This window comes from Bos indicus x Bos taurus, chromosome 15 (assembly GCF_003369695.1).
Source record: "Bos indicus x Bos taurus breed Angus x Brahman F1 hybrid chromosome 15, Bos_hybrid_MaternalHap_v2.0, whole genome shotgun sequence".
Lineage (NCBI taxonomy): Eukaryota > Metazoa > Chordata > Mammalia > Artiodactyla > Bovidae > Bos > Bos indicus x Bos taurus.
The window spans coordinates 55,699,189-55,724,524 of NC_040090.1; the positions used below are offsets into that span (position 1 = coordinate 55,699,189).

The window sequence follows — 25,336 nt, forward strand, 5'->3', positions numbered from 1 at the left end:
TCCTTGCAGATAAAGGTTCACACTGTCCTGCCGTGGGTGGGCCTCTGAGCTTGACGGATCCCCATGGGGACAGGATCATACCTCAGAGGGCTCAGAAGCACCTGTTTTAGGAGCCGAGGTTGGCAGGGCTAAGATCATCCTCACAGGCGCTGCGAGGACATTTTGGGCCATTATATCTCCCCAGAATCCCCTTCTGAAAGAGGCAATCTGGAACCCCTGTTCTTCCCCACAGCTGACTTTGTGGGGGCAGCTTTAGGAATAAAGGTAGCTTCATCCTCTGGGTATTTGGCATTTGCTGAGTAACTGGGGAGGCCTCGGAGGAGGGGCAGGGGACAGGTCTGGCTAGTTCTGCGCTGTTGTTCATACATGGGATTACTTCACATGTCCCAACCAGCTTCCCCGCCCAGCTGCGGGGGGGGCGGGGTGGGGGGCGGCACTCAGTTCCAGCCCCCTTTTTCCCTACATGCCTGGGACGCCAGAGGCCAACATGGATCTTCCCTTCGACACCAGCTGAGTCCGGAGGCTTCAGCCCTTGGGAGACCATGGAAAGGGACAGCCGCCGGGTGAGTGCGTCTGGGGACCTCGGGCCAGAACCTCCTAGCACTGGGAAAGCAGGGATGGTTCTGGCAGCTAGGTGTGGCATGGGCACCCGTGTGCGCCTTGGGTTTCAGAGGAAATTGAAGGTGCCTTTTCTAGGAGCTACTTGGCAGTTACTCGGGCAGCCTGCTTTATCACAATTCGTAGAAGTGGCCACATGGGAGGAGAAGTTGATGGGATTTGGAGAGTGGTCAGGAAGCACCCCCTGGGTTCTGTGGCTGGATCCCGGGTTCCCACTCTGTGGTCCCTGAGAACCCCAGCCAGTGTGTGTGCTTTTGGGAAGTCTTTGCTGGTTTGAGAATCACAAAAAAATGATTAATAGCATTCTAACCAAGCTTCAAGGTTATCTTGGGTAACTCCCTCACTAAACCATCCTGGAAAAGGTGACTTTCTATGTGCATTTAAGATCTTCGAGGAGCTTTTTCAACTTCCCTTGGTCATTATTTTGAGCCTCCATAATTGTCATGCTTGGAAAGTGTTCCTTATGTCTAACCATGATTCCTTCTGCTACAACCAAGGTGACTTTCCTTTTCTGCTTTTGGTGGTAGAGAGCAGCAACTGTCCTCTGCTGAAAAGCCAGCCATGTCCAAAGCTTTTGTTCAACGATTCCTCAGCTCAGCTTTCTTTTCTTGAGGGACATTCCTCTTGTGCTCTAACTTCTCCTCGGGTCTTATTTTCTGCTCATCTCCACCTTCTTCTGTTCTCTATTGATGTGGTGGAATCTAGGACTTGGGGAAGGATGGGCCACCTCTGGAACGGAAGCCTATGTTCTGGTCGACAGTGGGCTTGTGGTCCATTCTGAACCCTAGAAGTGTTTCTGCACAGTTTACCATCATCTCTCCCGCCATTTTTTTCCAGCTCTTTCTTGACTTTTCTGTGCCAGGTTTTCTCTCCTGCCCTCTGCTCTGGACTTCTTGGCTCATGTCTCTGCCTCACCAAAGTCATTTGACCCTAGGATTCTGGGGATCATTGGAGCCTCTGGTGAGCAGTAAGGGTAATGCAGAGGGAGTTTTGTCTGAAATATTGGGAAAGTGAACCCGTGGTCTCAGCCGTGGGTCATGTTCCTTGATAACTTGCTGGGAACCTAAACTTCATGGCTCCTAGACAAGAGGGGTAAGAACAGAAGCTATCTGAAGGGTCAGTCCCTGGGACAGGGTGATGGGTGGGGGGTGATACCTGCTAGGAAGCTCACCTCTCCAGAGTTAGGGACCAACATGGAAGGTCACGGGAGGGGCATAGGATGGAGGGCAGGCTTTTCATTATTGATGGAATAAATGACACACGTATGGCAGGTGCCATGTTCACTCTGGGAGGCTGTCCTAACTTACCTTGGAATGAAAGAACTGAACAACTGCTTCCTTATTAGGGTTCTTAGGTTCGTCCCCTTATTTAAGGTGGAACCTCCAAGATTGTGAGCCTGAGGAGGGGACAGAGAGAGCTTCCTGAGGGTTTTAATCTCATCTGCAGTGGGTTTCTTAATACAAATGAAATTGAATAAGAGCAAAGTGGGAGCAATTGATCATCCAAGGCTGTGCCTTCTCCCTGAGGACTCCGTTGTAGAAAGATGCATTGTACTTTTTGACCATCAGCTCCATAGAGTAGTGAGAAAGAAGGTGGCCAATGGACTTTAGCCTGATGAAGCTTCTCTGTGAGCTGGTTGGGACTTCAGGGGAATCTCGGAAAGAAGGCAGAAAAGGCTCAGAGCTTCTTTGTATTCAAAGGAGAAGCTGTAGGGTGTGGTGGACAGAACACTGACCAGGTTCCTGGTCAGCTGTGACTTTGAACCAATTACTTAACCTTTCTGCACCTTAGTTTCTTCATCTGTGAAATGGAACAAATGTAGTATCTACTTCAACAAGTCTTAGAACACTGTCTTTCACCTAATAAGGCTCTTTGACGAGAATGTCTAGCATAGTTAGATAGATATATAGAGGTAGACATATATTCATAGCTAAGATTTATTGTCATCGTCATCATCATTGTCTAGGGTCTAGTCCTAGTTCCTCTAAATTTGGACAAATATCTTCTGTTCTCTGTTCCTAAGTTTCCCCACTTACAAAACGAGAGAGTTGGACAAATTGCCCTGAGGCCCTTTCCTGGTTCCATGACAGTCTCTGGAATCACATAGAGTGGAATTACAGATGTGCCACAATGGAGACGCACATTTATTCTTAAAAAACAGTGTGTATTTTGTGTTTTTTCATAAGGCATCACATTCTTAATCCTTAAAGAAGTGTCACATTTATTAAAGAAAGACAGAAATAGACCCACTGATAGAGCAACAATTCTCTGTAGAGTGGATTTTCCCCTCCTGGGTCTACTTAAAGTGGAGCAGGTTTTCCAAGACCACGGATGCCATGGACTTGAGAATGGCTGGAGATCCCAAGTCTGGTCCGGGATGAGGCAGCCTCTCTGCAGAAGGCTTGTCAGGTTCCCAAGACGGCAGACAGTAGGCTCAGGTGGCTCTGCCATTCCCTAGACCCTAAAGTGTGGGCACCCCCTAGGACCTCCGGCACCTGCCCTTCGTCCCTGCAGGTATGCAGCCCTCACCTGAGACCTCTGGGTTCCGTGTTGGCATTGGCGCTGAGCAGCCTTCCACCAAGCCCATCCTGCCTTGCCTCCCTGTGTTGTCCCTGTGATCTGGCATATGTGAGCGTGAATGTTGGGGGGGGTGTGTATGGGGCTCCAGGCTGGGTGCTGGGCAGGAAGACCGAATGATGTAACAATAGCCACTTAGCTTAAGTGTCTTGGGTAAGTGTTTTGGCAAAACAGCTTCCTCTTGGTACGGCAACAATGGGGGTGGATGGTGCCCAGCCAGGCAGGGAGGGTGCTGAATTGGGGCATGAGAGAAGCTAGCACAGGGAACCCCGGGCTTTGTCAGCTAAGTGGAGGCCTTAGTAATGCCAGGTAGAGTCTGTGATAGGGTAGCAATTCCCAGGACTGCCCACGGGGCTCCCATTCATACCAACCCTGAACTGTGTCAACAACCCAGCATTGGCAGAGAGAGGACATAAGGAGAAACTGAGGAACCAAGTTTCTGGGAAACCAAACACTGTTTGCTTGGCAATAGGGAGTACTCAATACTCTTTGAACTATTTGATTAATGAATTAATGAATGAATAGGAAGGTGTTTTGATTCTGGCCTAATAGGGATCCCCAGCTTCTTCACACGTTTAAGAGGCATCATAAACTAGAAGGAACTTTAGCTCCCAATCATGCTGGCAATTTTCAAGTTCTTTGTAGCAACAGCCTCTTTCATTCAGATGAAATCTTATCTGGAACCCATTGTTTCAAACTGAAAAGTTAATCTGTTCTGTTTGAAGTGGGATAAAGGACTTGAAGACTTTTACTTACTAAGCTGGATTCTAAGGCATCTCCACAGAACTTCAAATGCTCTGTAGAAACTTGTCTGAAAATGGCTGGTTGTTTTTTTAATGTATTTGTAAATTTTTTATTTTGCATTGGGGTATACCAGCCCAGTAACAAACAACATTGTGATAGTTTCGGGTGAACAGGGAAGGGACTCAGCCATACATATACATGTATCCATTCTCCCCCAAACTGCCATCCCATCCAGGCTGCCACATAACATTGAGCAGAGTTCTCTGTGCTAGACAGTAGGTCCTTATTGGTTATCCTTTTAAAATATGGCAGTGTGTACATGTCCATCCCAAACTCCCTGACTATCCCTTCCTGCCTTCCCCCTGCCCCACACGCCCCAGAAACCATAAGCTCAGTCTCAGAATCTGTGAGTCTGTCTCTGGAAAACAGCTGATTGTTCAATCCCTTCATTGTGTAAAGTCGCCAGCTCCAGAAAGGAATGCCGTTATCCCTTAGGTCACAGAGCTGGTTCAGAGCAGAAGCAAGATTCCCTGGTGCCTTCGGTGCATGGGCCGACTCCTTGTTCTGGAGCCCAGTTTAATTCCAGGCTGCCTCAGGCCCCTGAGGCTAACATTGCTTGTGTGTGTGGGGGGGGGGGGGAGGGGATGGGGGGCAGGGCGGGGAGCAGGTGTTGGGGGCTGGGTGGGAGGAGATGCTGGGGAATCTGCCCATGCTCTGAGGGCCCTGTATTTGTGGGGTTTCTCTGGGTCCAGGGAAGGGAGGGGAGGAGTCAGCCCTGTGTACTGGAGATGCGACGAAGCCTAGCTTGGGCAGTGGGAATGGAAAGAAGCCTGAACCTCTCTAATCCAGTCCAGTTCATGCTGGAGGGTGTTCGGGCTCCCCAGCCGTGGCCCAGGGGCTCCCCAGGCTCCCAATAAGCCAGGGAGCTTTTTGGGTGTTGTTAAAGGGCTCCTGATCTTTCTTGGTATCCCGGCTTCTGCAGGGCTTGGGGACCACCTCTTCCTGCCTAGTCTGGAGTGCTGGGGTGCCCACCCCTAGAACCTCCTCGATGCTCAGGATCCCTGGAAGACTGACACTGCCACAGGGGCCTCAAGCTAGTGAAGAGTCCTTCCTTTTCTGAGCTTGTTAAGGGGCGGGCAGTAGGGGGAGCCTGGAGGTGGGCAGCAGCCTGAGGACAGGAGTCAGAAGGTCCGGATTCTGATCCTGGCGCTGCCCCCGCCGGCTGTGTGACCTTCAGCAAGTCACACTGCCTTTCTGGGCCTTAATGACCTCAGCAGTAGGAAAATGGGTTGGACTAGGGGGATTTCAAGATGCTTCTAGTCTGTAGGCAGCCTAGAGCACAGCCCAGGGCTAAGGAGGGAGGCCCAGTCAGTCTGGGCTGGACTTGAAGGGCCCTAATGGACCTGCCCTTGGCCCTGAAGACATGTTCAAGTTGCTGCAGGTGGACCTTCTTTTTTTTTTTAAATAAAAATTAAATTTAGTTTTAAAAATTGGAGTATAATTGCTTCACAATGTTGTGTTAGTGTCTGCTGTACAGCAATCTGAATTAGTTATATGTATACATATATCCCCCCTCCACCTGCCCCCGGCATGCTGCAGTGCATGGGGGTCGCAAAGAGTCAGACCTGACTGGGCAACTGAGCAACAACAACAAATCTCCTCCCTCTAAGCCTCTCTGCCACCCAACTGCCACCCCACCTCTCCAGGTCATCACAGATCACCTGGCTGAGCTCCCTGCGTTATGTACACGGCTGTGTATATATGCCAGTGCTGCCCTCTCGGGGCTTCTCAGGTGGCACTAGTGGTAAAGAACCCACTGCCAACCCAGGAGACGTGAGAGATGCAGGTCGGGAGGATCCTCTGGAGGAGGGCATGGCAACCCACTCCAGTATCCTTGCCTGAAGAATGCTATGGACAGAGGGGTCTATGGGCCACGGTCCATGAGGTCGCAAAGAGTCAGATACGACGGAAGCGACTTAGCACCCATCAACGTGACTCTCTCAGTTCGTCCCACCCTCTTCTTCCCCTCCTGTGCCCACAAGTCCGTTCTCCACGTCTGCATCTCTATTGCAGGCGGACATTCTCAAGTCTAGCATGAGACGTTATTAAAGGGTACTTTTCCCTGTGCTGCCCGGGGCTCTGAGTGACGCACAGAGTGCAGGCTGCCGTCTGTGGGTAAATAACTGTCGCTGCAGAAAGCCCAGGGCACAGTCCACGGCGGCAGCCACATAACTGCTGAGATGAAGCAATCTGAGAGTGACTGTGACATCACTCAGCACAGCCAGAGGCCCCTGCCTCCCTGGCACCTCTGGCTGGGCCTGCAGGAGATGCAGAGAGGCCAAGGGTAGGACATACCCGGGGGCTTGTTAGCTCACTCCCATCCCCACCAGGTAAGGGGCCAGGGCAGAGCTGTGGCAGGAAACCCTAACCCTGACCCAGGAGCCATGGTGACTCTACCCCAGACGCAGTTGGTACAGAGGGCAGGTCTCTAGTTTTAGTCCCTGTTCTGCGATTAGACAAGACGTACCTGAGCAACTTTGAGCAAAGCATACAAATAATTAGGGCCTCTACTTTCTTGTCTGTAAAATGGGCATAATAATCCTCAGCAACTCCTGGCCAGGAAAGTGCTTGGAAAGAGCCCCAGGGCTCAGGGCCGGGCCTGCTCTTGTCAGCCCTCTCCCTGGCCCATCCCCGCTGCCTTCCTGCGGACCCTGGCCCTGCCTCCCTCCTCCTGCCCCAGAACATCTTGAGGGGACTGGATGAGTTTTGAGTAGGGGTCCCTGGGAGCTGCAGAGACACAGGCAGGTGGCAGCAGTGGCCACCTGGGGTGTAGGCCTGGTCCATAAAGGGGTGAGGGTTCACAGCTCCATTTGCTCCATTTGTAAACCCAGAGACCACGCCAGGGGTGGATAGGGTTAGATAGGAAGAAATGCCTTAGGATTGGCAATGCTAAGCCAGGGAAACGGCCCTGAGTCACCCAGGCTTCGGCTCTGCCCTGTCCCCCTCCCTCCCAGGGAAGGCAGAGGAGCCTCTGGTCTGCAGGTAGGTTGTGGAGAGCCTGGGCCTTGGTCCTCTGAGTTCCATTCCTGGGTCTGCTGCTCACCGGCCAAGGCCAGGAATCAGGCCGGTTCAGGTCCGGGCTCTGCCCCTTGCGTCCAGGACCAGGGGCAGGAAGTCTCCCCGCCCTGTCCCCCACCTGCTCAAGGCATCTGCCCTGAGGGTGAGGTCAGGCCTCCAGGAGGGATGCTGGAACCTCAGCAACTGCTCTCCAAGAATTGAGGAAAGGAAATGAGTTAGTGCTCTAGTAGGCTAGACATCAGGAAGGACTTCCGGGAAGGTGGAGTGGCAGGCAGTCAGCGGCCGTGGAACCGCCTGTTCTGGGGGTCCCGGAAAATGAGAATACCTAGCATGTCCTATGACGTCTGGAGTCAGGAAGACGGAGTCAACGGCCTGTCTCTGACGCTGTGTTCCTCTGGTCTTGGGGCCGCGCTAGGGGGACACACTTGGGTGGCTCCCCACATGGGCCACTCTGTCTGGCACCTGGAGGTCCCTGGTCCGCGGGCTCAGAAACTCTCCGCCTGCCTCCTACCCTGTCCGACACTAGAGCGCTTGTGCTCCTGGGGCCTCCAGCCCCTGCTGGGGTATTACTGTTTCTCCCCTTCCCCCAGCTTCTCCTCCACCCCCAGCCCCCACCTCCCAACCCTGGGAAGTCTTTGTGCTGGGTCACAGAGGCCCAGAGTCAACAGTTTGAAAGAGTCTGACTGGAGACGACTCACCCTTCCACCTGGCTCCTTGGGCACCGAGCCCCCGGGTTGGTTCCATCTTACAGGTCCCACCTCCCTCTAGACTCAGAGAAGAGGGACCCACGTAGGTCTCCTGCCAGGACCCCAGGGCTCAGCTCATCTCTGCTTCCTGCTGGTCAAGGCCTAGGGTGGGCAAGTTGGGACCTATCTGTGAGTGAAGCCAACGTTGGGGACAGGGACCCTGCCTCCCATGGATGCTCTCAGGCTCCTGCTCTGCCTCCCTGGCCCCTGCTCCCTCCAGCCTCCCCCAGGTCTATGCACCCCCATCTTCCTCTGGGCCTTCGCCACTGCAGGCCCCTCAGCTCTTTCTCTCTTACGCAGCCCCTGCCCGTCATGATGGGGTAACAGGATCAGAAGCTTGTGATCAAATCCCAAGACCACTAATCCTTTTAGAGGTTTTAGGCATGCTCTTGAGTCCCTCTGAACCCCAGTTTCCTCATGTATAAACTGGAGATAAAATTTTCTGTCCAGCTTGTTAACTAAGAGCCTTGTTTAAAATGGAATAAAGGGTATAAAAGCTCTTTGCAAATTGTAAACCCTGAAGAAATGCAGGAAGTTACTGTGGGCCTTCTTGATATTCTGGGGCCAGATTCTACTTGCTCTGAGGGGGCCTGGTGAGACTCCAAGCCCATCAATTAACTGAGATGTCAATTTGGGCATATTCTCAACCACGTTGACGCTCAGTTTCGAAATCTGCAAAATGGAGTTAATAATACCAACCACGAAAGCTGTTATGAGGTTGAAATGGGATCAAGTAAGACGTCTGATGGGCTGTTAAATTTGTTACAGTGATGAGCATTTATAAACCGGGCTCTGTCATATTGATTCCTTGCTTATCTGGGGGAAGGAGACAAGATCAGTCCCATTTCGCACGTGGGGAGACAGGTTCTGAAGGGTTAACTCACCTGCCCGAGCCAGTTAGGCATGGATGTCATCATATTTGAACACAGATTTTTCCATCTGAAGGCCAGTATCTTTAACAAACAAACAGACACCTACCCACCCGCCATCACCAAGCGTGATGGTCACCAAGCGCTTACTCTACATTCATCACCCATCACTGCAATGCTATGAGGCAGGGTGACCAGCTCACTGTACAGATGAGGAAACCAAGATGTACAGAAGTTAAGTCACTTTCCCAGAATTACCACCTGGCTTCGAGAGTACTGGAGGGCTCCTGACTACCAGGTTCCACCCGAGATCCTGACAGACCACTGGGACCAATGCTGTTTCCCACCAGAAAGTTCCACAAGGTCGAGATCCCTGTAGAAACCCCTGGCCGCACCCCCAGATCCCCTCTGGTGCTCCCAGCCCTGCAAGGCCCCAGCCCTGATTCTCAGGCCACGTCACAGATGCAGAACAAGCAGCCCATGCACAGGGTTCAGAGAGAAGATGTGCCAGGAGCCTCTGGCTGATGACTCAAGGAGGCGGGGGACTCAGATGCACGCAGGTGTGTGGCAGTTCCGGACTATGGGGTTCTGGGCAATCTGTGCTCTGAGCCTTGGATTCCTCATCTACAAAATGGGCTTCTAAATGTGTCAACCTCCCAGGGATGGAGCGAGGACCCCAGGAGGCCACAGATACGCAGGTTTATTGTAAACCCTAAAGTACCACTCACTGAGAGCTATTATCATATTATTGTCTTGAGTTATGGGAATTTCCCCTGAGGTGGGGGTAAACTTATATTATGAGCATCACAGACGGAGGCCTGGTAGATCAGTGGGGATGCCGCCATGCCAAGGTCCCGAGCAGGTGCTGAGGCTTGGGTGACTGGTGGGAAGGAAGGACGGGACCCTGCCCAGCCTGAGCTTGTCCCTCTCATGATAGGACCTTGGTCTGGTCTTTGTCCAGTTCCCTCTTTCTCCAAAGATGAGCTCACCCCACCTTATAGCCCTCTGGTCATGCCCCAGGGCTGTTAAATCTCAGCACAGTGGGTGCTGGGTGCGCCAGTGCAAAGGGGGCGAGGAATGACCGTTTCCTGCTGGACACAGGGCAGAGATTTCCTATTTTATCTCAGTGAATCCTCAGGATGATTAGTCCTATTCTACAAATTAAGAAAAAGGAAAGTTGAGGGGCTTGTCCAAAGTCACACCTCGGGTGAGACCTAGGATTGGGGCCCAGGTCTGCCTGACACCAAAGCCAGTGCTGTGAATAGAGGCATTGTACATTCACACATATTCTCACCTCCTCTCCCTGCTCCGACTCCTGTCCTGTTGCCCTTGAGGCTTCCAGGGGCATAACCTGTCTTTGTTCTGTGGAGCTCTAGAACGGGGGTAGGAGGGAAATTTGAGCTCTGGTTCACCTGGGTCAGCAGCTGCTGCAGGTGCTCTTCACATCCCTAAACACACACGCGTGTGTCGCTGCTCTGCTGGCTGGGGCATCTGGACCACGTGTGCTTACCCACATCTGTCAGTGAACCCCAGTGACTGGTGACTCCTGGGATAGTCACTCCTGGTCCCTGCCCCTGGGAAGCTGAGTACAGTCAGGGACGTGACATTCCTTCTTGGATTCATCTCACAGCCTCCAGAAAAACAAAGAAGTAACTAAATCCGTTACCTCTGACTCTTAGAAGATGGAGTTTAAAAAAAACTAACCCTGTCTGGTAGGCTTGATAGTGTTGACTTGAGTCTGATGTTCTGATAAGCAGAACTTTTTAGTAACTGGGCTGCTTACTAGTAATGTCAAATGCATTTAAGCACAGCGGTCGGTGAAAGATGAAAAGGAGGTGCCTGAGGTCCAGAGCCCATCCCCTCCTCACAGCCCTGCTGACTGTACCCCCAGCGCAGGGACCCTGAGCACAGGTCCCAGCTCCCTTTCTTCCTGCTGCTCCCCCGTTCCCTCCTTGGTGTTCAAAGTTCAGCAAAAATGAGAATGAGGGGCAGATGTGACCCCCTAGGCCAGGCTAGCCCCCAGCTCCCCCTGCTGTGCTGGGGACTCCTACAGGGGCTTAGAAGGCAGAGGTGGTGCGAAGGAGGGCAGAGACCTCTGTAAGGGGCCAGGGAGAGGAGAGAGGAGGCCTAATCTGGTGATAGGGCCTGGGCATTCTACAGGCCAGGGCGTGGCTGCCACCAGAGGCTGCTCGAAGACTTTCCATCAGCCCTGGCTGCTCACCAACTCCCAGTCCCAAATTGAGTACACCCAAAGTCTTAGGCTCTCCACGGAGGAACAGCGCTGGTGTTCGTGGATCACCTGCTCTAGCCGCAGCTGCTTTAATGCTCACCTCCCTCCTGAGAGAGGCTGCAAAGCCTCCTGGTTGAACGTGACCTTCAGAGCCCAACTTTCTGGGCTCACATCCTGGCTCTGGCTCTCAAACACGAGAGTTTGACCAAGTTTGATCAATCTCTCTGCTTCTGTTTCCCTGGCTGCACAATAGGGATAATCAGAGTTCCCTCCTCATAGGGTTGTTTCTCAAGATCAAGTGAGTAAATAAATGTAAAGCATGTTAAGTCCTCTGAAACTACAGATTAAAGTGCTAAATGTAAATGAATGAATCACTTCTCCTATAGCTGAATAAGGTTAAGGACCTTGGTCACCTTCTTCCCCTGCATTCTACCTCTCCTGTTGTATTGTTGTGTGTGTGTGTATGTGTTTGTGTGTGTGAGTGTGCATGAGTTCCCTTGTTACTGAGAAAAGTGGAGAACGAGGCAGGTCAAGGCTTTTCTTAAGCAATGCGTCTCACACTTTTTGATGACAGCTCAAAGTAAGAATGATGTTTTATAATCTAAGGATGGGATGCCAGGGAGTGAAGAGGGAAGAAAGGGTGGTAACTCCCAGCTCAGAGTGAGGTCTGGTCCAGCAGCCTCTTTTTTGAGGGTACCTAGACACATGTCGCCCCTGGAGGAGGGCATGGCAACTCACTCCAGTATTCTTGTCTGGAGAATCCCATGGACAGAGCAGCCTGGTGGGCTACAGTCCATAGGATCACACAGAGGTGGACTGAAGTGACAGCACAGCACAGCACAGACACATACAGCCAAAGCAGATGCCCCATGCTCTAGGCAGATGGCCTAGTGCCCTCTGCCCACCTCTCTATAAGGGGAGAGACCACAGGGAGATGGGGACAGCAGGCTCTAAGCTTTCATTCCATCCTCAGACACTCTCTTCCCTGTTTGGGGGCTCTGCTCACCCCTTAGCCACCTGCCCCAGGACCTCTGTCTGCTGGGTCAGCAGGGCTGACTGCTGGATGAGTTAATAGAGGAGTAGCCTGAGGGACAGCCTTCCATCTGCTTTCAGAATGCCTCCCCAGCAGGGACGCCTCCACCCCGGGCATCCCCGGGCCGAGCACCTGCAGCCCGGGCATCACCTTCCAGGTCATCGTCTGGCAGGTCCTCGTCTACCATGTCACCACTCACAACATCATCTCCAACTCGAGTGTACCTTGTCAGAGCCACGCCAGTGGGGACTGTCCCTGTCCATGCATCTCCTGCCGGGCCCACACCAGCCGCCAGGGCCGCCAGGGAGAGCCCAGGTAAGGGGACTCCTGCAGGGAAGGCAAGAGGGACAGGGAAGCCACCCGAAGGCGGAGGGGGTTTAGTGGGGGTGAATCTCCAAGTTGGGCCCTCTCTGCTTCTCCTCTGTTCTTGGATGACAATGTCTGGGGAGGAGGGGGGATGGTCTGGATGGGCAGTGGGGGACCTGGGGAGGTGGGGGCAGAAAGGAACCATGACACACAAACCCAAGACAGTGGGAAATTGGGGTGAATGTGGTAAAGCACAAGAAATCAGGACCAACAAAACAGGTATGACTTGGGAGGCTGCACATACTGGGTCAAGGTGCAGATTTTGAGGGCCAGAGCTCCTGGTTAGAAACCAGGCCTCTTTCCTAGAGCTGCCCTGGAGGGTCTGCCAGGGAAGCTGGGGTCAACATGGGAGTACAGCGATGATCAAGGGCCTATCTGTGGGTGGAGGAACAAAGGGAGAGATTCTGATCAAGCAGGCACTCCCCACCCCCAACTTCCCAAGCTGGCCATTATGATTCAGCCCATAGGGGGACATGCCAAATGGGCCTCAGGGACTGGCTCTGCCCTTAATAAAGCAGCCCTTTTGCCCCCATCCCAAATTTTCCCTCCTCTTGCCCTCGAGTTCAGTCTGCCCCAGTACAAACAGGCCTGGAGAAGGATCTCAGATCTGGGGCTCATCTTGCCCTCTGAAGAGTCAATGAGGCACTTTGGTATAGAAACCTTTGGCATCAAACACATTTCATTTGAATCCCTGTTCTGCCACTCACTAACCAAGTAACCCTGAGCAAGTCATTTAACTTCCTTGAACCTCAGCTTCCCCATCTATAAAATGGGTATAATAATGCCCAGTTCACACAGTTGCTGTCAGAATTAAATAAGATACCACACACAAATGCCTAACAGGCCCATAATACATGCTAAGTAAAAGGGAACTTGGTATCAGGCAGGAATGTACCATATGCTGGGTGGAGAGGGCCTAACTGGGTCCTCCTGGACCAGCCTTCTTTCCCTACCCCGGCTCCTCCCTGCTGGACTCCCCTCTCACAGTCTCACCCTCCCCTGCTGCTGGCCTGATCCTAGGTATCACCTTGCCCAAGTTCACCTGGCAGGAGGGCCAGAAGCGGCTGCCGCTCATCGGATGTGTCCTCCTTCTCATCGCCCTCGTGGTGTCGCTCATCATCCTATGTGAGTTTAACAGAGGGAGCAAGCCTGGCCCCTGGTCATTGCAGGGTAGAGTGGGGTTGGGGGATGTGGGCACCCAGCAGGGAGACAAGAGTGGGGAACACACACCGGCTGCCGTGTCCACAGAGGGATGCTCCTACAAGTGGCCTTGAACCCTGGCACCTCCAGGCCCCTTGGAGGTGGGTGGGTTGAGAGGGTGGAAAGTCAGAGGAACGAGGAGTGGGTCCCTTCTGTAGTAGTTCACCAGTCTGAGCTCAGTTTCTGTGTCTTCAAACGGGATTAAATCCATTCATTCATTCAAGTTAACATGTGCTTAGTAAAATATCCTGAAGATTTCTCTGGGTTATGAGGAATAAATGAGCTAATGGCACAGTGCCTGACACAAAATCCCACTCTAAAAATGTGAATTATTTAAAAAACAAGCATTAAAAACATTTATGAGGTAAAGGCCCCTTGGGCATTTTTGGTCAATGAGATCAAGTGTTCAGGGGTCCAATCTCCCTGAAATCCACACCCTCTTCTTGAAAAGACACTCAGGACCTGTGCCAGGACTCCCTGCTGGGATGTCTGCTCTGAGCTCAGCACAGTGGCAAACCTTAGCGGGAAGCAAAGGGGAGTACCCACTGTACCCCCCAGTCCTCGGGGCGAGTACAGTCCCCTGGGAGACAGAGATGGAAATGATTAAGGCCAAGTGGATTTGAGTATTACCATCAGGAAGAGAGTACAGCTGTGTGGGTACGGAGGCAGGGGACAGCTCCTGAAGATGAGGACCCAGAAGATGGCAGGGAGGGGAGGATCTCCTGACAGGGCATCTAAGCGGGGTGAGCGGCTGCAGGAAGTGTGTTGGGGGGCCAATGGGCAAGTTGGCATGGGGAAGGACCCGATTCGCCAGGGTGAATACTCATCTGGGGACCTGCAGGCTGTCCTTGGGTTGGGCACGGCTGGGCCACGTTGTAGAGAGCTTGAAGTGCCAGGCGGAGGGGTGAGGATTCTGTTACAGAGGCTGCTCAGGGCGGTGAAGGGCGGGCTGGGCGACTGCAGGGAAACACCCAGCTGGCAGGGCTGTTTGAGGAAGAGAATCACATGAAAGAAGTAGCTGGTTACAAGTACAGCTTTAGGACCAGATAGACCTGCTGCAGCATCTCGGCTCAGCCACTTAAGTTAATGAACTTCCTGAGCCTCAGTTTCCCCACCTGCCTGACAATGCCCATGAAGGTGTCAGCACAGAGCCTGCCTCGTGGCCTCCATGTGAACCTCCCACCAGGATGCTCGACCCTATTCCCTCCCTTCCCCACACAGGGCACACGCTCCAGGGGAGGCCCCTGGCAGTGCACAGAGAGCAGCAGGAAATAATCCTGGGGGAGGTGAGAGGGCAAGCTGGGCAGGGGGGCTCTCAACATGATTTCACAGGATTTCCTGAAGTCCCCTGACCTCTGGACTTCCCGGGGAGGTGGTCACTGAGTAGCTCAGCAATGCGGTCAGGACTAGAGCCCCCGCCTCCTGAGAGCTCTCTGCTACACATCAAGGCGATCCCAGGAGCCTCGGTGCCCGGGGTGGGCGTGGGTAGAAAGACCAGGGCACAGGAGGAGGAGAAGTCCAGCAGGTTAAGGGGACTGGTGTCTGAACCAGGGAGGAGCAGTCACACAGGGTGACCTCCAGCTGGTGAGACAGCATAGTGGGGCCAGTGACAGAGGCGGGGGTCAGGGCTGAGAAACAGGTTGCAGACAAGAGGCAGGGTAAGGGGTCAGACCCTGGGCTTCCTCAGGCGTCCAAGGTGAGGAGTTTCCAGGCAGGAGGCATGACAACTCCCCATATGGAAAGAGCTCTTAGGAAGTCGCGGAGCTGATGCTCACATATGGTTTGTAAAGCTGTCGGCTTTTCAACCCAACTTGTGCATTCGGGAATCAGCCACCTAGAGTTGCTCGCTGAGTGGGAAGACACTTTTTTATTTATTTTTGGCTGCGCTGGGTCTTTGTTTCCGTGTGTGGGCTTTCTCTAGTTGAGACAAGCGGCGGGCTGCTCTCTGGCTGCGGCGCACAGGCGTCTCATTGCCGTGGCTTCTCTTGGTCTGGAGCACGGGCTCTAGGGTGTGCAGGCTCAGTAGTTGTGGCTCACAGGCTTAGTTACCCTGAGGCAGGTGGGATCTTCCTGGACCAGGGATCGAACCTGTGTCCCTGCATTGGCAGGTGGATTCCCAACTGCTGGGCCACCAGGGAAGTCCCTGGGAAGACAGTTAAAGGCCTTGAGACAAGCAGTGGGGCAAGAACTGAGCCTAGGGGATAGCTCTTGCTTATAGAAGAGGGAGGTGGAAGAAAATCTAGGAGCTTTCGAAGCTGGAAGGACAACCTCTGAGAAGATGGGGCAGGCAGTGGCTGCAGATGTGTGTGCTACGACCTGCAGCGCATAGAGATGCTGGGGATGCTGGACTGGGTCTGAGAAGGGGCCTCCGGGATACTGAAAAGGAGGATTTCTCTGAACAACTCTCTGGCCAGCATGTAGGGCAGGAGAGCTTCCGGAGTACTACCCATCTCCATACCTCCCTCCCTTACTCTCTCTCTTTCTCTCTGAGTGGCTGCTTTTGAGTTTGCCTGGTGCTGTCCTGCTTGCAGGAGCTTTCTGGAACATTCCAGAGCATTCCTGAGCAGCCTTTCTCTCCATACAGATGGGGGACGAGAACCCCAGAGCCCAAGAGGGATTGCAGGTCGGTGTCTGAGAACCCCCAGGGCCTTGGGCTGCATTGTGTCATGTCTCTATGGGGCTAGCAATGACCCAGCTTCTGCTTTATGTTTTTTTTTTTTTTTTCCAGTTTACTTTTGGCGGGGCCACACAGGGGTCAATTACAAAGAGCCAAGAGAGAGCTGTCCTAGTCACGCTGTGCGCTGTGATGGAGTTGAGGACTGTAAGCTGAAGAGTGATGAGCTGGGCTGTGGTAAGGAGGTTGGATGTGTGCGTGTGTTCGTGCGTGCACTCTGGGGGCTGCAAACTGGGTTTCAGCTCAAATGGGAGGTGATGGACAGAGACCTGGAGGATCTGGGTTCTAGTCCTAATAGACTGGGGTCTGGAACCTGGCTTTGAGTGTGACTTGGGCGAATCACTTACCTTCTCTGGGCTTCAGTTTCTTAATTTGCAAAATGTGTGGATTGGACAAGATAAGTGCTTCTCAAATAAAATCTGACAGCTGCCAGCAAAGCAGAGCTGCTCTGCAGCTGGAGACAAGTGTGGGGTCCGAAGCCTTGTCCGTGTACCCCTTCTCTTTGCCCAGCAGGTAACCTCTGACCTGCCACATCTGTGGTTTCATGAAGGTCAGTTTGTAAATGAAGCCGCAGATGAGACAAAGACCTCTTTAAGTGGTGTCCTCAGTGGTTTTTTACAAGCGTCGTCTATGTACAGCCCTGATGTGGGTGTCTGTGGGTACATAACCTGCCCCTTCCACCCGTGTGCATTCATGTGTCCTTGCCCACAACCACATCCATCTGTGGCTGCGCAGGTCTAGTGAGCACTCAGTTGGATCAAGGTTCCCTTTGTCACACTCTTATTTGGGCACGTCACTGCCCTCTTGGGGTGATGCCTCCTGGCAGTGCTCACCCCTTCTCCCAGCAAAGGCTCCTGGGTCCTGTTGGACAGAGAGCTCTCTGCTCTGCTCCAACCCCTTGCCTTGGCTCTGCCCTCACCGAGCATCTTGGGCTCTGAGCATGGCTGATGGCCATCCTATCCCCGGCCAAGCTCCCAGATGTTTGCAAGGCCTCAGCAAGAAGCCTGGGGAAGGAGCATCTCAGAGCCTCACTCGGTTCATTCCTCAAGAGCTTGGAGCCTCCTGGTGTTGAGGACCCCCCTTGCCCTTTTCTTGACCGGCAGTGAGGTTTGACTGGGACAAGTCTCTGCTTAAAGTCTACTCTGGATCCTCCCATCAGTGGCTTCCTGTCTGCAGTGACAGCTGGAATGACTCCTATTCGCAGAAGACCTGCCAGCAGCTGGGTTTCGAGAGGTACACCTTCCCCACCAGTCTCTGCTTCAGGGACGTCTCAGACTTTTCACACGGGCATCTCAGGCTTACTGAGGGTCACTCATACCAAGAAGACTCTTGGGGACCAGGGCTGAGGTCACGAGCTCATAGTGCCCTCAAGTTATTCAAAGGAACAGTAGCCTGGGGAGCCCAGGTCTGGGGGCAAGCTGTTTACAGGAGGCCAAAGTAGTTATTTGCATATATGGAGCAGGATGGCACTCCTATACGGTTCTTTGCGTCAAAGCACCCTCATGCCCACGAGCACATTCAATGGTCGCGGTGGCCTTGTGAGGTGGGTGTGTATTTGGGCAGGTCTTGTCTTCTCCTCACATCTGATAACTAGAAGGTCAGGCTGGGCAAACCCTTCAGTGGACTCTGAGCAGCTGCAGCTCGAGCTAGGACTCATCAAATGAAGAGTGAGATGGGCAGATGTGGCCAGGTAAAGTCCTTAGCATCTTTGGCTCTAAAGATCTGAAACAGGAAGCTGGTACTAGTAGGGGGAGTAGGGAATGGGGTTTACCATGACCTTCCAGCTTAAAGGAGCCCTCCATTTCTGGCCACATAGTCACCTCCATACTCCCTCTTGGTCTGGGTTTCAAACCAAGTAGTTTGAGGGGTTCACTAATGTGTGTGAAGTTCTGGGGAGAGGGTTTATTAAGGATCTCACTGTGGGTTCTCTGTAGAAGAAGCACCTGGAAAACTAGGGCTTGGGGGCTAGGACTGAAAACCAGTTCTCTGCCCCCATCTCAGAGTTCCCATCTGTGAAAGATGACCTGGGTGATCTAGTTGGAAGATGACAGACATGGTTTATCATTGAGTTGTGTGACCTTATGCAAATGTGAACTTCCCTTGGACTTCCATAGATAGCGTCATTTATGCAAAGAATATTCATTGAGTTTTTATTATGTGCCGGACACCCAGACAAGATCCCTATTGTTGGACAATCTCTGGTATGGTGTGGGCGAGAGAGGCTTTAACCAACAATCACAGTGCTGTGTGATGTGTAATGGAAAGAATACGTGGAAAGCATTATGTACACACAACAGAGAGGGTGCCTGACTGCACTTGGAGGTCAGCAGAGCAATGGAGGAAGAGCACCCGCAAAGGGAAGCTTGCATGTAAGGGTGTCCCATGTCCTAGAAACGCACCAAAGTGCCACACATATAGCAGTCCATGGATCACGCAGAGCAGGATCACCTGGGGTGCTTGTTAAAATGCACCCTGAAATAAAAATCTCTGGAATTAGGGTTTCAAACCCTTAACAATACCCCAGGGTGGTTCTTAGGCACACTCTGGTCTAAGGAGCCAAACGGTTCTCAGGCTTTAATCTGCAAACCCATAACATGGAGATTATTAAAATAAAGAGCATGGCTCAGCAGGTCGGGGGCGGGCGGGGGGCATGGGGTGGGGATGCTGCTGCTGTGGGTCCATGGATCACAGTCCGGATAGGAAAGGGCTCAGTCCATGTTTCTCAAACTCCAGAGTGCAGCGGGATCACCTGGAGAGCCTATTAAAACTCAGAACCAGAACTGTTGATTCAGCAGGTCTGAGACAGGGCCCCCAGATTTGCATTTGTAACAAATTCCCAGGTAGTGCTAACATTGTCCCCAGAGATGGGACCATATTTTCAAAACGACTAGGCTAGTGTGTAAGGCTAGTGGGGGGAGTAGTGGAATATGTGGGTGGGGTCTGAGATCATTGGATTTTAACTGCCTCTGGCCTCTGCAGCAGGGCTGGCTGGGACTCTCATGCAGGCCCGGGGACCAGGGGTGGGCGCTTTCTCAAGGTGGTTCATTCCTCTCCCCTCTCCTCCCTTGCAGTGCTTACTGGACAACCAAAGTGGACAATAGGAATGTTGACAGCAGTTTCTCAGTCTCTGAATTTAACTCCACCATCCAGCAGAGCACCCACAGGTATGTGGGGTGGGCATGGCTGTCTGCTGCCTCCAGGAGTCTTTGGTAAATGTCCAAAGCATCTCAGAAACAGCTCTCGTTCACTACCTGCCTCCTGACTTGGAAGTCATCAAAACTTGGTGCACAGGGAGAATGGCATTGAAACGTGTAAAATATCATGTATGAAACGAGATGCCAGTCCAGGTTCGATGCACGATACTGGATGCTTGGGGCTAGTGCACTGTGATGACCCAGAGGGATGGTATGGGGAGGGAGGAGGGAGGAGGGTTCAGGATGGGGAACACATGTATACCTGTGGTGGATTCATTTTGATATTTGGCAAAACTAATACTATTACGTAAAGTTTAAAAATTAAAAAAAAAAAAACAAAACTTGGTGCACAGAGCACCTCAAAGTTAGGGGCGCCCAAAGAATTTACCTGGTTGCCAAAGACAGTGAATGAACTTTGGGGCCACTGATCAGCCTGATGTTGGGACTGAAAGCCACTGCAGGGAGGGCGCTCGGGGTGGAGAGGGAGAAGCATCTCTGGGGTGGCAGTGGGGAGGGGGAGTGCCAGGTGCAGGGAGTCAGAGGCAGGGAGGCCCATCTGGGGAGCATCACCCTCTCTCCCCGCCGGGCCTCACCATCTGTCACTCTGCACTGCAGCTGCTCTCGTCCCAATGCCACTGGGTGGAGGGGGCTGGGGGGGTGTTGCTCCACCAGCTAGCAGTGTTTACCCTGGGGAGAGGAGAGAAGAAACCAGGCTGTGAGAGAAAAAGACGTGGGGAGGGAAGGAAGGCAAATGAGCTGCCTCCTGGATTCCTGCTTTGTGCTGGGTGGTTCACGTGCTGCATTGCTGGTAGGGCGTTGAGCAAGTGTCAGAGGAGAGTTGGGCCACATGTTTAGCTGCAGAAAGATGCTGAGACAGTGAAGTCATGAGTTCAGAAGACATGACCTAGCCCGTATGTGCAACCTGCCACAGAAAAACTGGGAGGTGGGGAGAAGGGTGGGGCTGGTTTGCATTAAGCCATCCCTGTCTCTAGAGAAAGCACAGGAAGGGTCTGTCCTACTGGGAGGGAGAAAGGTCAGAATCTCCATCTTCTTGTGCAAAGGGGATAGGATAGAACTTAGCAGGAGCCAATCATGGAAGGCTTCCTGGAGGCGGTGGCTGATGTGCCCTTTTCTCAACTTTTGTATCTCCTCCTGCAGGTCTGATTGCCCTTCCCAGCAGTATGTCGCTCTACAGTGTTCCCGTAAGAAGATGCTCTTCCTCCTGGATTGTGGCCAGTGTGGGGTGGGAGTCGGGGGACAGAGGGATGGAGTCCCTGTGGAAGAGGGCTAACCCTGGGGATCAGAGCCAGGAAGAGGGGCTTGAGCAGCAGGCCTGTTTCAGGGCCAGGGTGCCTGTAAGTCATCTGGATAGACACTCTCAGGGCAGCATTTCCCCTTCTGACTCTGCTCAGCCCAGCAACCTCACTATTCAAGTGTCCTGGATTCTGGGCAGGGGGCAGAGGATTGAGACAGCATGTCAGAGCTCATGGTAGGTGAAGAGCTGGTTTTGAATCTTGGGTCTGACCACAGGGCCCAAACCGTTAACCAGTCCACGAGTGCTGTGTTCTCATGATGACCAGGTGGGGTGCCCCCCTGAGCAAGTGGGCACAGTGCTATGGACAGAGCCCCTCAGACCACCGCTGGCTCTACACTCTCTCCTCCTTCAAAGGAGAAAGGAAACTCTGTGCATGATTCCAGGGGATGACTCACTCTGGAACATGTTTGGAAATGTTCTCCTGGGGCACAGGGCCCCCAACAGCACTAAATGACCCCCTGAGAAACCATGTGAGCACCAACTACTTGTGCCTCATGGGAAGGACTTTTCTCCTTCATTCTGAAACCATCCAAATCACATTGCTCATCAATTCAGGGTTGTGTTAGACTTGGTCTGCTTTCCAAAGCTCTTGACAGCAGCCCTCAGGTTCACCATTGTGACCCTAACGCCTGGCACATCACCCAAAGCAGGGGGTACTTAGGAAGCATTTGTTGAATTATTGGAACAACAAATGAGTGGGAAGAAAGAGGATTTCCTAGGATCAGACTTTCTACTGGATGATCCCAGAAAGCCAACCTACCATGTGGGAGCTCTGTGTTGGCAGGAAATAGCTGTGCTGAATCAGATTAAGTGGGCAAAGCAGCCTCCGTGGGTGGGTGGTGCCCTCATGCCTGAGCTTCTCTGGGCCTAGGAGCATGGTAGCAGCTCTAAGAAAAGCAGACTTCATAGTTCATCTCTTCTGCTTCTCTCCAGACTGTGGCCTGAGGGCCATGACCGGGCGGATCGTGGGAGGGGCGCGGGCCCCAGAAAGCAAGTGGCCATGGCAAGTCAGCCTGCAGTTCTCCCGTACCCACATTTGTGGGGGCACGCTGATCGATGCCCAGTGGATTCTCACCGCCGCCCACTGCTTCTTTATGTAAGTGCCCGAGGGTGCCGTGATGTGACACGGCTGAGGGTCTGGATGCCAGGAAGGGCTGAGGGCAGACTGACTTCTCTCTGTGGAGGGGGACTTTGGTTGTAAGCCTAGCCCCGAGGACTGGGAGGCACATGTGTGGTGAGGACCATGATTCGGTCCTGGGAGTGTGAGCTGGGGTTACTTATGCTGAGCCAGTGCAGAGAGAGAAAATACCATTGCTGGCTTCAGGGGAGAGAGAGGGGAAGGTAGACGGGAGGAATTGGGAGCCTGCCCTAAAGAACAGGGTGAAATAAAGAGGTTTGGGGCTTGTGGCTGCTTTCAAAACCTGGACGTTACAGGAGAGGAGCTGGAGACATCGGGAATGCTGTCCCAGGAACTGAGGGACTGGGGCTGTGGGCAGGGCAGTGCAGTCAGCTTTCAACAGTCACCAGCCAGGCTTGTCCTTCGAGTTGGTGGACAGGAAAGGGCTGGGAGATGAGGCCTCAAGGGCACCGGCTTCCCCAGCAGTGAGTCTTCAGTGGGTCACTTTGTCCTGTCGAAAGCCCCATTTCCGCTGAGAATACTACCACTGAGATGTGTCCTGTCCACTTCATTGGATCCTTGGTGGCATCCAGAGGAGACAGTGGGGCCAGTGGGGCCAGTGTTCCCAGAAGTCTTACTCATCTCCTCCCATTTTCTATTTTTAAAATGTTATCTATTTATTCATTTATGGCTCTGCTGGGTCTTCATTGCTGCATGTGGGCTTTCTCTAGTTTCCGCAAGTCGGGGCTACTCTCTAGTTGCGATGCATGGGCTTCTCATTGAGGTGGCTTCTCTTGTTGAGGAGCAGTGTTGGGGCTTCAATAGTTGTGGTGTGTGGAGTTGTGGTTCCCAGGCTCTAAAGCGCAGGCTCAACGGATATGGCACATGGGCTTAATTGTTCCTCGGCATGTGGGATCTTCCCGGACCAGGGATTGAACCTGTGTCTCCTGCATTGGTGGCTTTACCACTGAGCCACCAAAGAAGCCCCCATTTTCTATTGTAAGGTACAGAACCACCAGTTCAGAGCAGCTGTTTGAAAGTAGAGGATTGTTCTAGACCCCTGGGCTAAGATAGAGTGCCCCCTCCAGAGGTCATTTCATCCATCCTCCTGCCTCCAAGCTGGTGCTCTGGTTGAAGCTCCTTGTGTGCAGCAGATGTTGCCAAGACCTCTGCCAGATGGTAACTGGCCCATGCTCTCTGTGGCTTTGGCAGTACCCGGGAGAAGATCCTGGAGGGCTGGAAGGTGTACGTGGGCACCAACGACCTGCACCACCTGCCCGAGTCAGCCTCCGTCGCCCAGATCATCATCAACAGCAACTACTCAGATGACCAGGACGACTATGACATCGCCCTCATGCGGCTCTCCAAGCCCCTGACCCTGTCCGGTGAGTGAGCCCCTGCTCAGCCAGCACCCCTCGGTGCCGAACCTCTGCACTTCGTAGCATCCACAAACCCATCCCAGGGTCCAGAGCTTCCGCATGGCAGATGTCAGTCTTCGAGATCATTCAGTGGAACTCTATCTTATAATTGAGGGGACTGAGACCCAGAGATTGGAAATAAACTTGCCCCAATGACTCCTCTTCTATTTCAAGTTGGTGACAGAGCCAGGGTTTAGGCTCTGGGCTTCATTAAGATAAACAAATCGAATTGTTTCACTGGTACAGCCAGCACTTGACAGAGGCCAGACACCATGGTAAGTGTTTTACATCTACAATTTCATATAGTCTTCATTACCAGATCCTGTGAAGCAGGTACTATTATTAGCTTCATTTTCCCTTTGAGGAGAAGACCTTTAGAGAGAGAGAATTCCCCGAGGCCATGAAGTAATAAGGAGCAGCTTCAGGACTGGGTCCAGGTGGGTCTGCTTCGCAGGCCAACGTTCTTCCCACACTGCTCTGTACTGGCACATTGCCAACACCAAAGTTGCGAACACAATCAACATACCTATGCAACCAAACAGCCAACTGCTGCAAAGTTGGAGCTGAGACCTTGAGAACTAAATGGGGCTACAGAAAGGAAATGCTACCGAAATTCTCAGGAGATCAGTTTTCATTCATTACTTCACCTGCCCATTTGTTCACGTATCAAATACAGTGTATCTACTACCTAACGGCTCTGCAGCTCCCCAGCAAAGAGAACAAGACTGATGGCACGCATAAACAGCCGCTTAGAAGCTAGTGATGTGATGTCAGGGGCCACCGGGGGAGAGGGGCACGATGGCACAGATGTGAGCAGCTAAACAGTCTTGGCAGGCTAGACAGACTTTCAGAAGCCTTGGAGGGCTTCCTGGTTAGTCTAGCCTTTCTGGCGCTCTGGGCCTGTGAGCTGGCCTTTCCTGGCACATTAATTGCGGAGGCGGGGTTGGTCCTGAGTCAGAGCAGTTAGCTCATCAGAGTGGTGGGGGGAGGAGGAGTCCAATCCCCAACGCAAGATTCGGTTGGGTGGGGCCAACCCAGAGCCACGCCCACCTCCGGCCACGCCCACGCTGTGAGCCCTCTCTGTGAGCGGAGGGGTGCCCTACTGCCGGTGCCTTGCCCCTTATGCACACATAAAAGGGGGTAGGCATTCTGCAGGACCAAAATAGGCCTTTCCAATCTTGTCAAACACAGACTCCATTTGGCTAACCGTCCGGACCTCGCTTGGCATCAACCCAAACCCCTATTAATATTATCTGATATTCCAAATCCAATTAAATAACTTGTAAAATGAAATTTAAGTTATTATAGCATTACATGTGCTTTTCAGACTACAGCAGTCCCTCCCTAGACTCTGATAGCCACCCCTTCCTGCTCCCCACTTCTGGTCAAGAAGCATCTTTGTAGCATCATAAATCATAGCTAGGGTTTATGTTGGAGAAGGCAATGGCTCCCCACCCCAGTACTCTTGCCTGGAAAATCCCATGGACCGAGGAGCCTGGTAGGCTGCAGTCCATGGGGTCGCACAGAGTCGGACACGACTGAAGCAACTTAGCAGCAGCAGCCCCAGCAGCAGCAGGGTTTATGTAGTCCTATGGTCAGACCATGTGCCCTGATTTTTGGTTTAGAAATCAGAGCAGATTTTCTTAAACTGCCTGGTAGGCTGAGCACTTTGAAGTCACTGTACTAGCTGAGAAAGCTTGTGAAAACTCACTGATAAATTTAATTACCCCTTAAAAAACCCAAGTAGATATATACTAGTGTTACATGTTTTTAAGGCTGTATGTCTCAAAAATAGGTATAGACTAATTTTTTTTTTTTGCGATACAGTAGGTTCTTATTTTTTTTAATTAATTTATTTTTTTATTGAAGGATAATTGCTTTACAGAATTTTGTTGTTTTCTGTCAAACCTCAACATGAATCAGCTATAGGTATACGTATATCTCCTTCCTTTTGAACTTCCCTTCCATCTCCCTCCCCATCCCACCCCTCTAGGTTGTTACAGAGCCCCTGTTTGAGTTTCCTGAGCCATACAGCAAATCCCTGTTGGCTATCTATTTTACATATGGTAGTAAGTTTCCATGTTACTCTCTCCATGCATCTCACCCTCTCCTTCCCTCTCCCCATGTCCATAAATCTATTCTCTATGTCTGTTTCTC

General features: G+C 52.4%; 1 protein-coding gene across 1 annotated transcript in view; it reads left to right on the plus strand.

The window, feature by feature from the left end:
- Positions 1–464: 464 nt before the first annotated feature.
- The window catches only part of TMPRSS13 (transmembrane serine protease 13), a 32,967-nt gene continuing 8,095 nt past the window's right edge, over positions 465–25,336 (plus strand). The window contains exons 1-9 of the mRNA XM_027562116.1: positions 465–563; positions 11,976–12,210; positions 13,282–13,386; positions 16,190–16,312; positions 17,239–17,368; positions 19,207–19,299; positions 20,488–20,531; positions 21,578–21,740; positions 22,974–23,146. Coding sequence (XP_027417917.1) covers positions 543–563; positions 11,976–12,210; positions 13,282–13,386; positions 16,190–16,312; positions 17,239–17,368; positions 19,207–19,299; positions 20,488–20,531; positions 21,578–21,740; positions 22,974–23,146 — 1,087 coding nt within the window. The 5' untranslated portion in view covers positions 465–542. The remainder of the gene's footprint in view (positions 564–11,975; positions 12,211–13,281; positions 13,387–16,189; positions 16,313–17,238; positions 17,369–19,206; positions 19,300–20,487; positions 20,532–21,577; positions 21,741–22,973; positions 23,147–25,336) is intronic.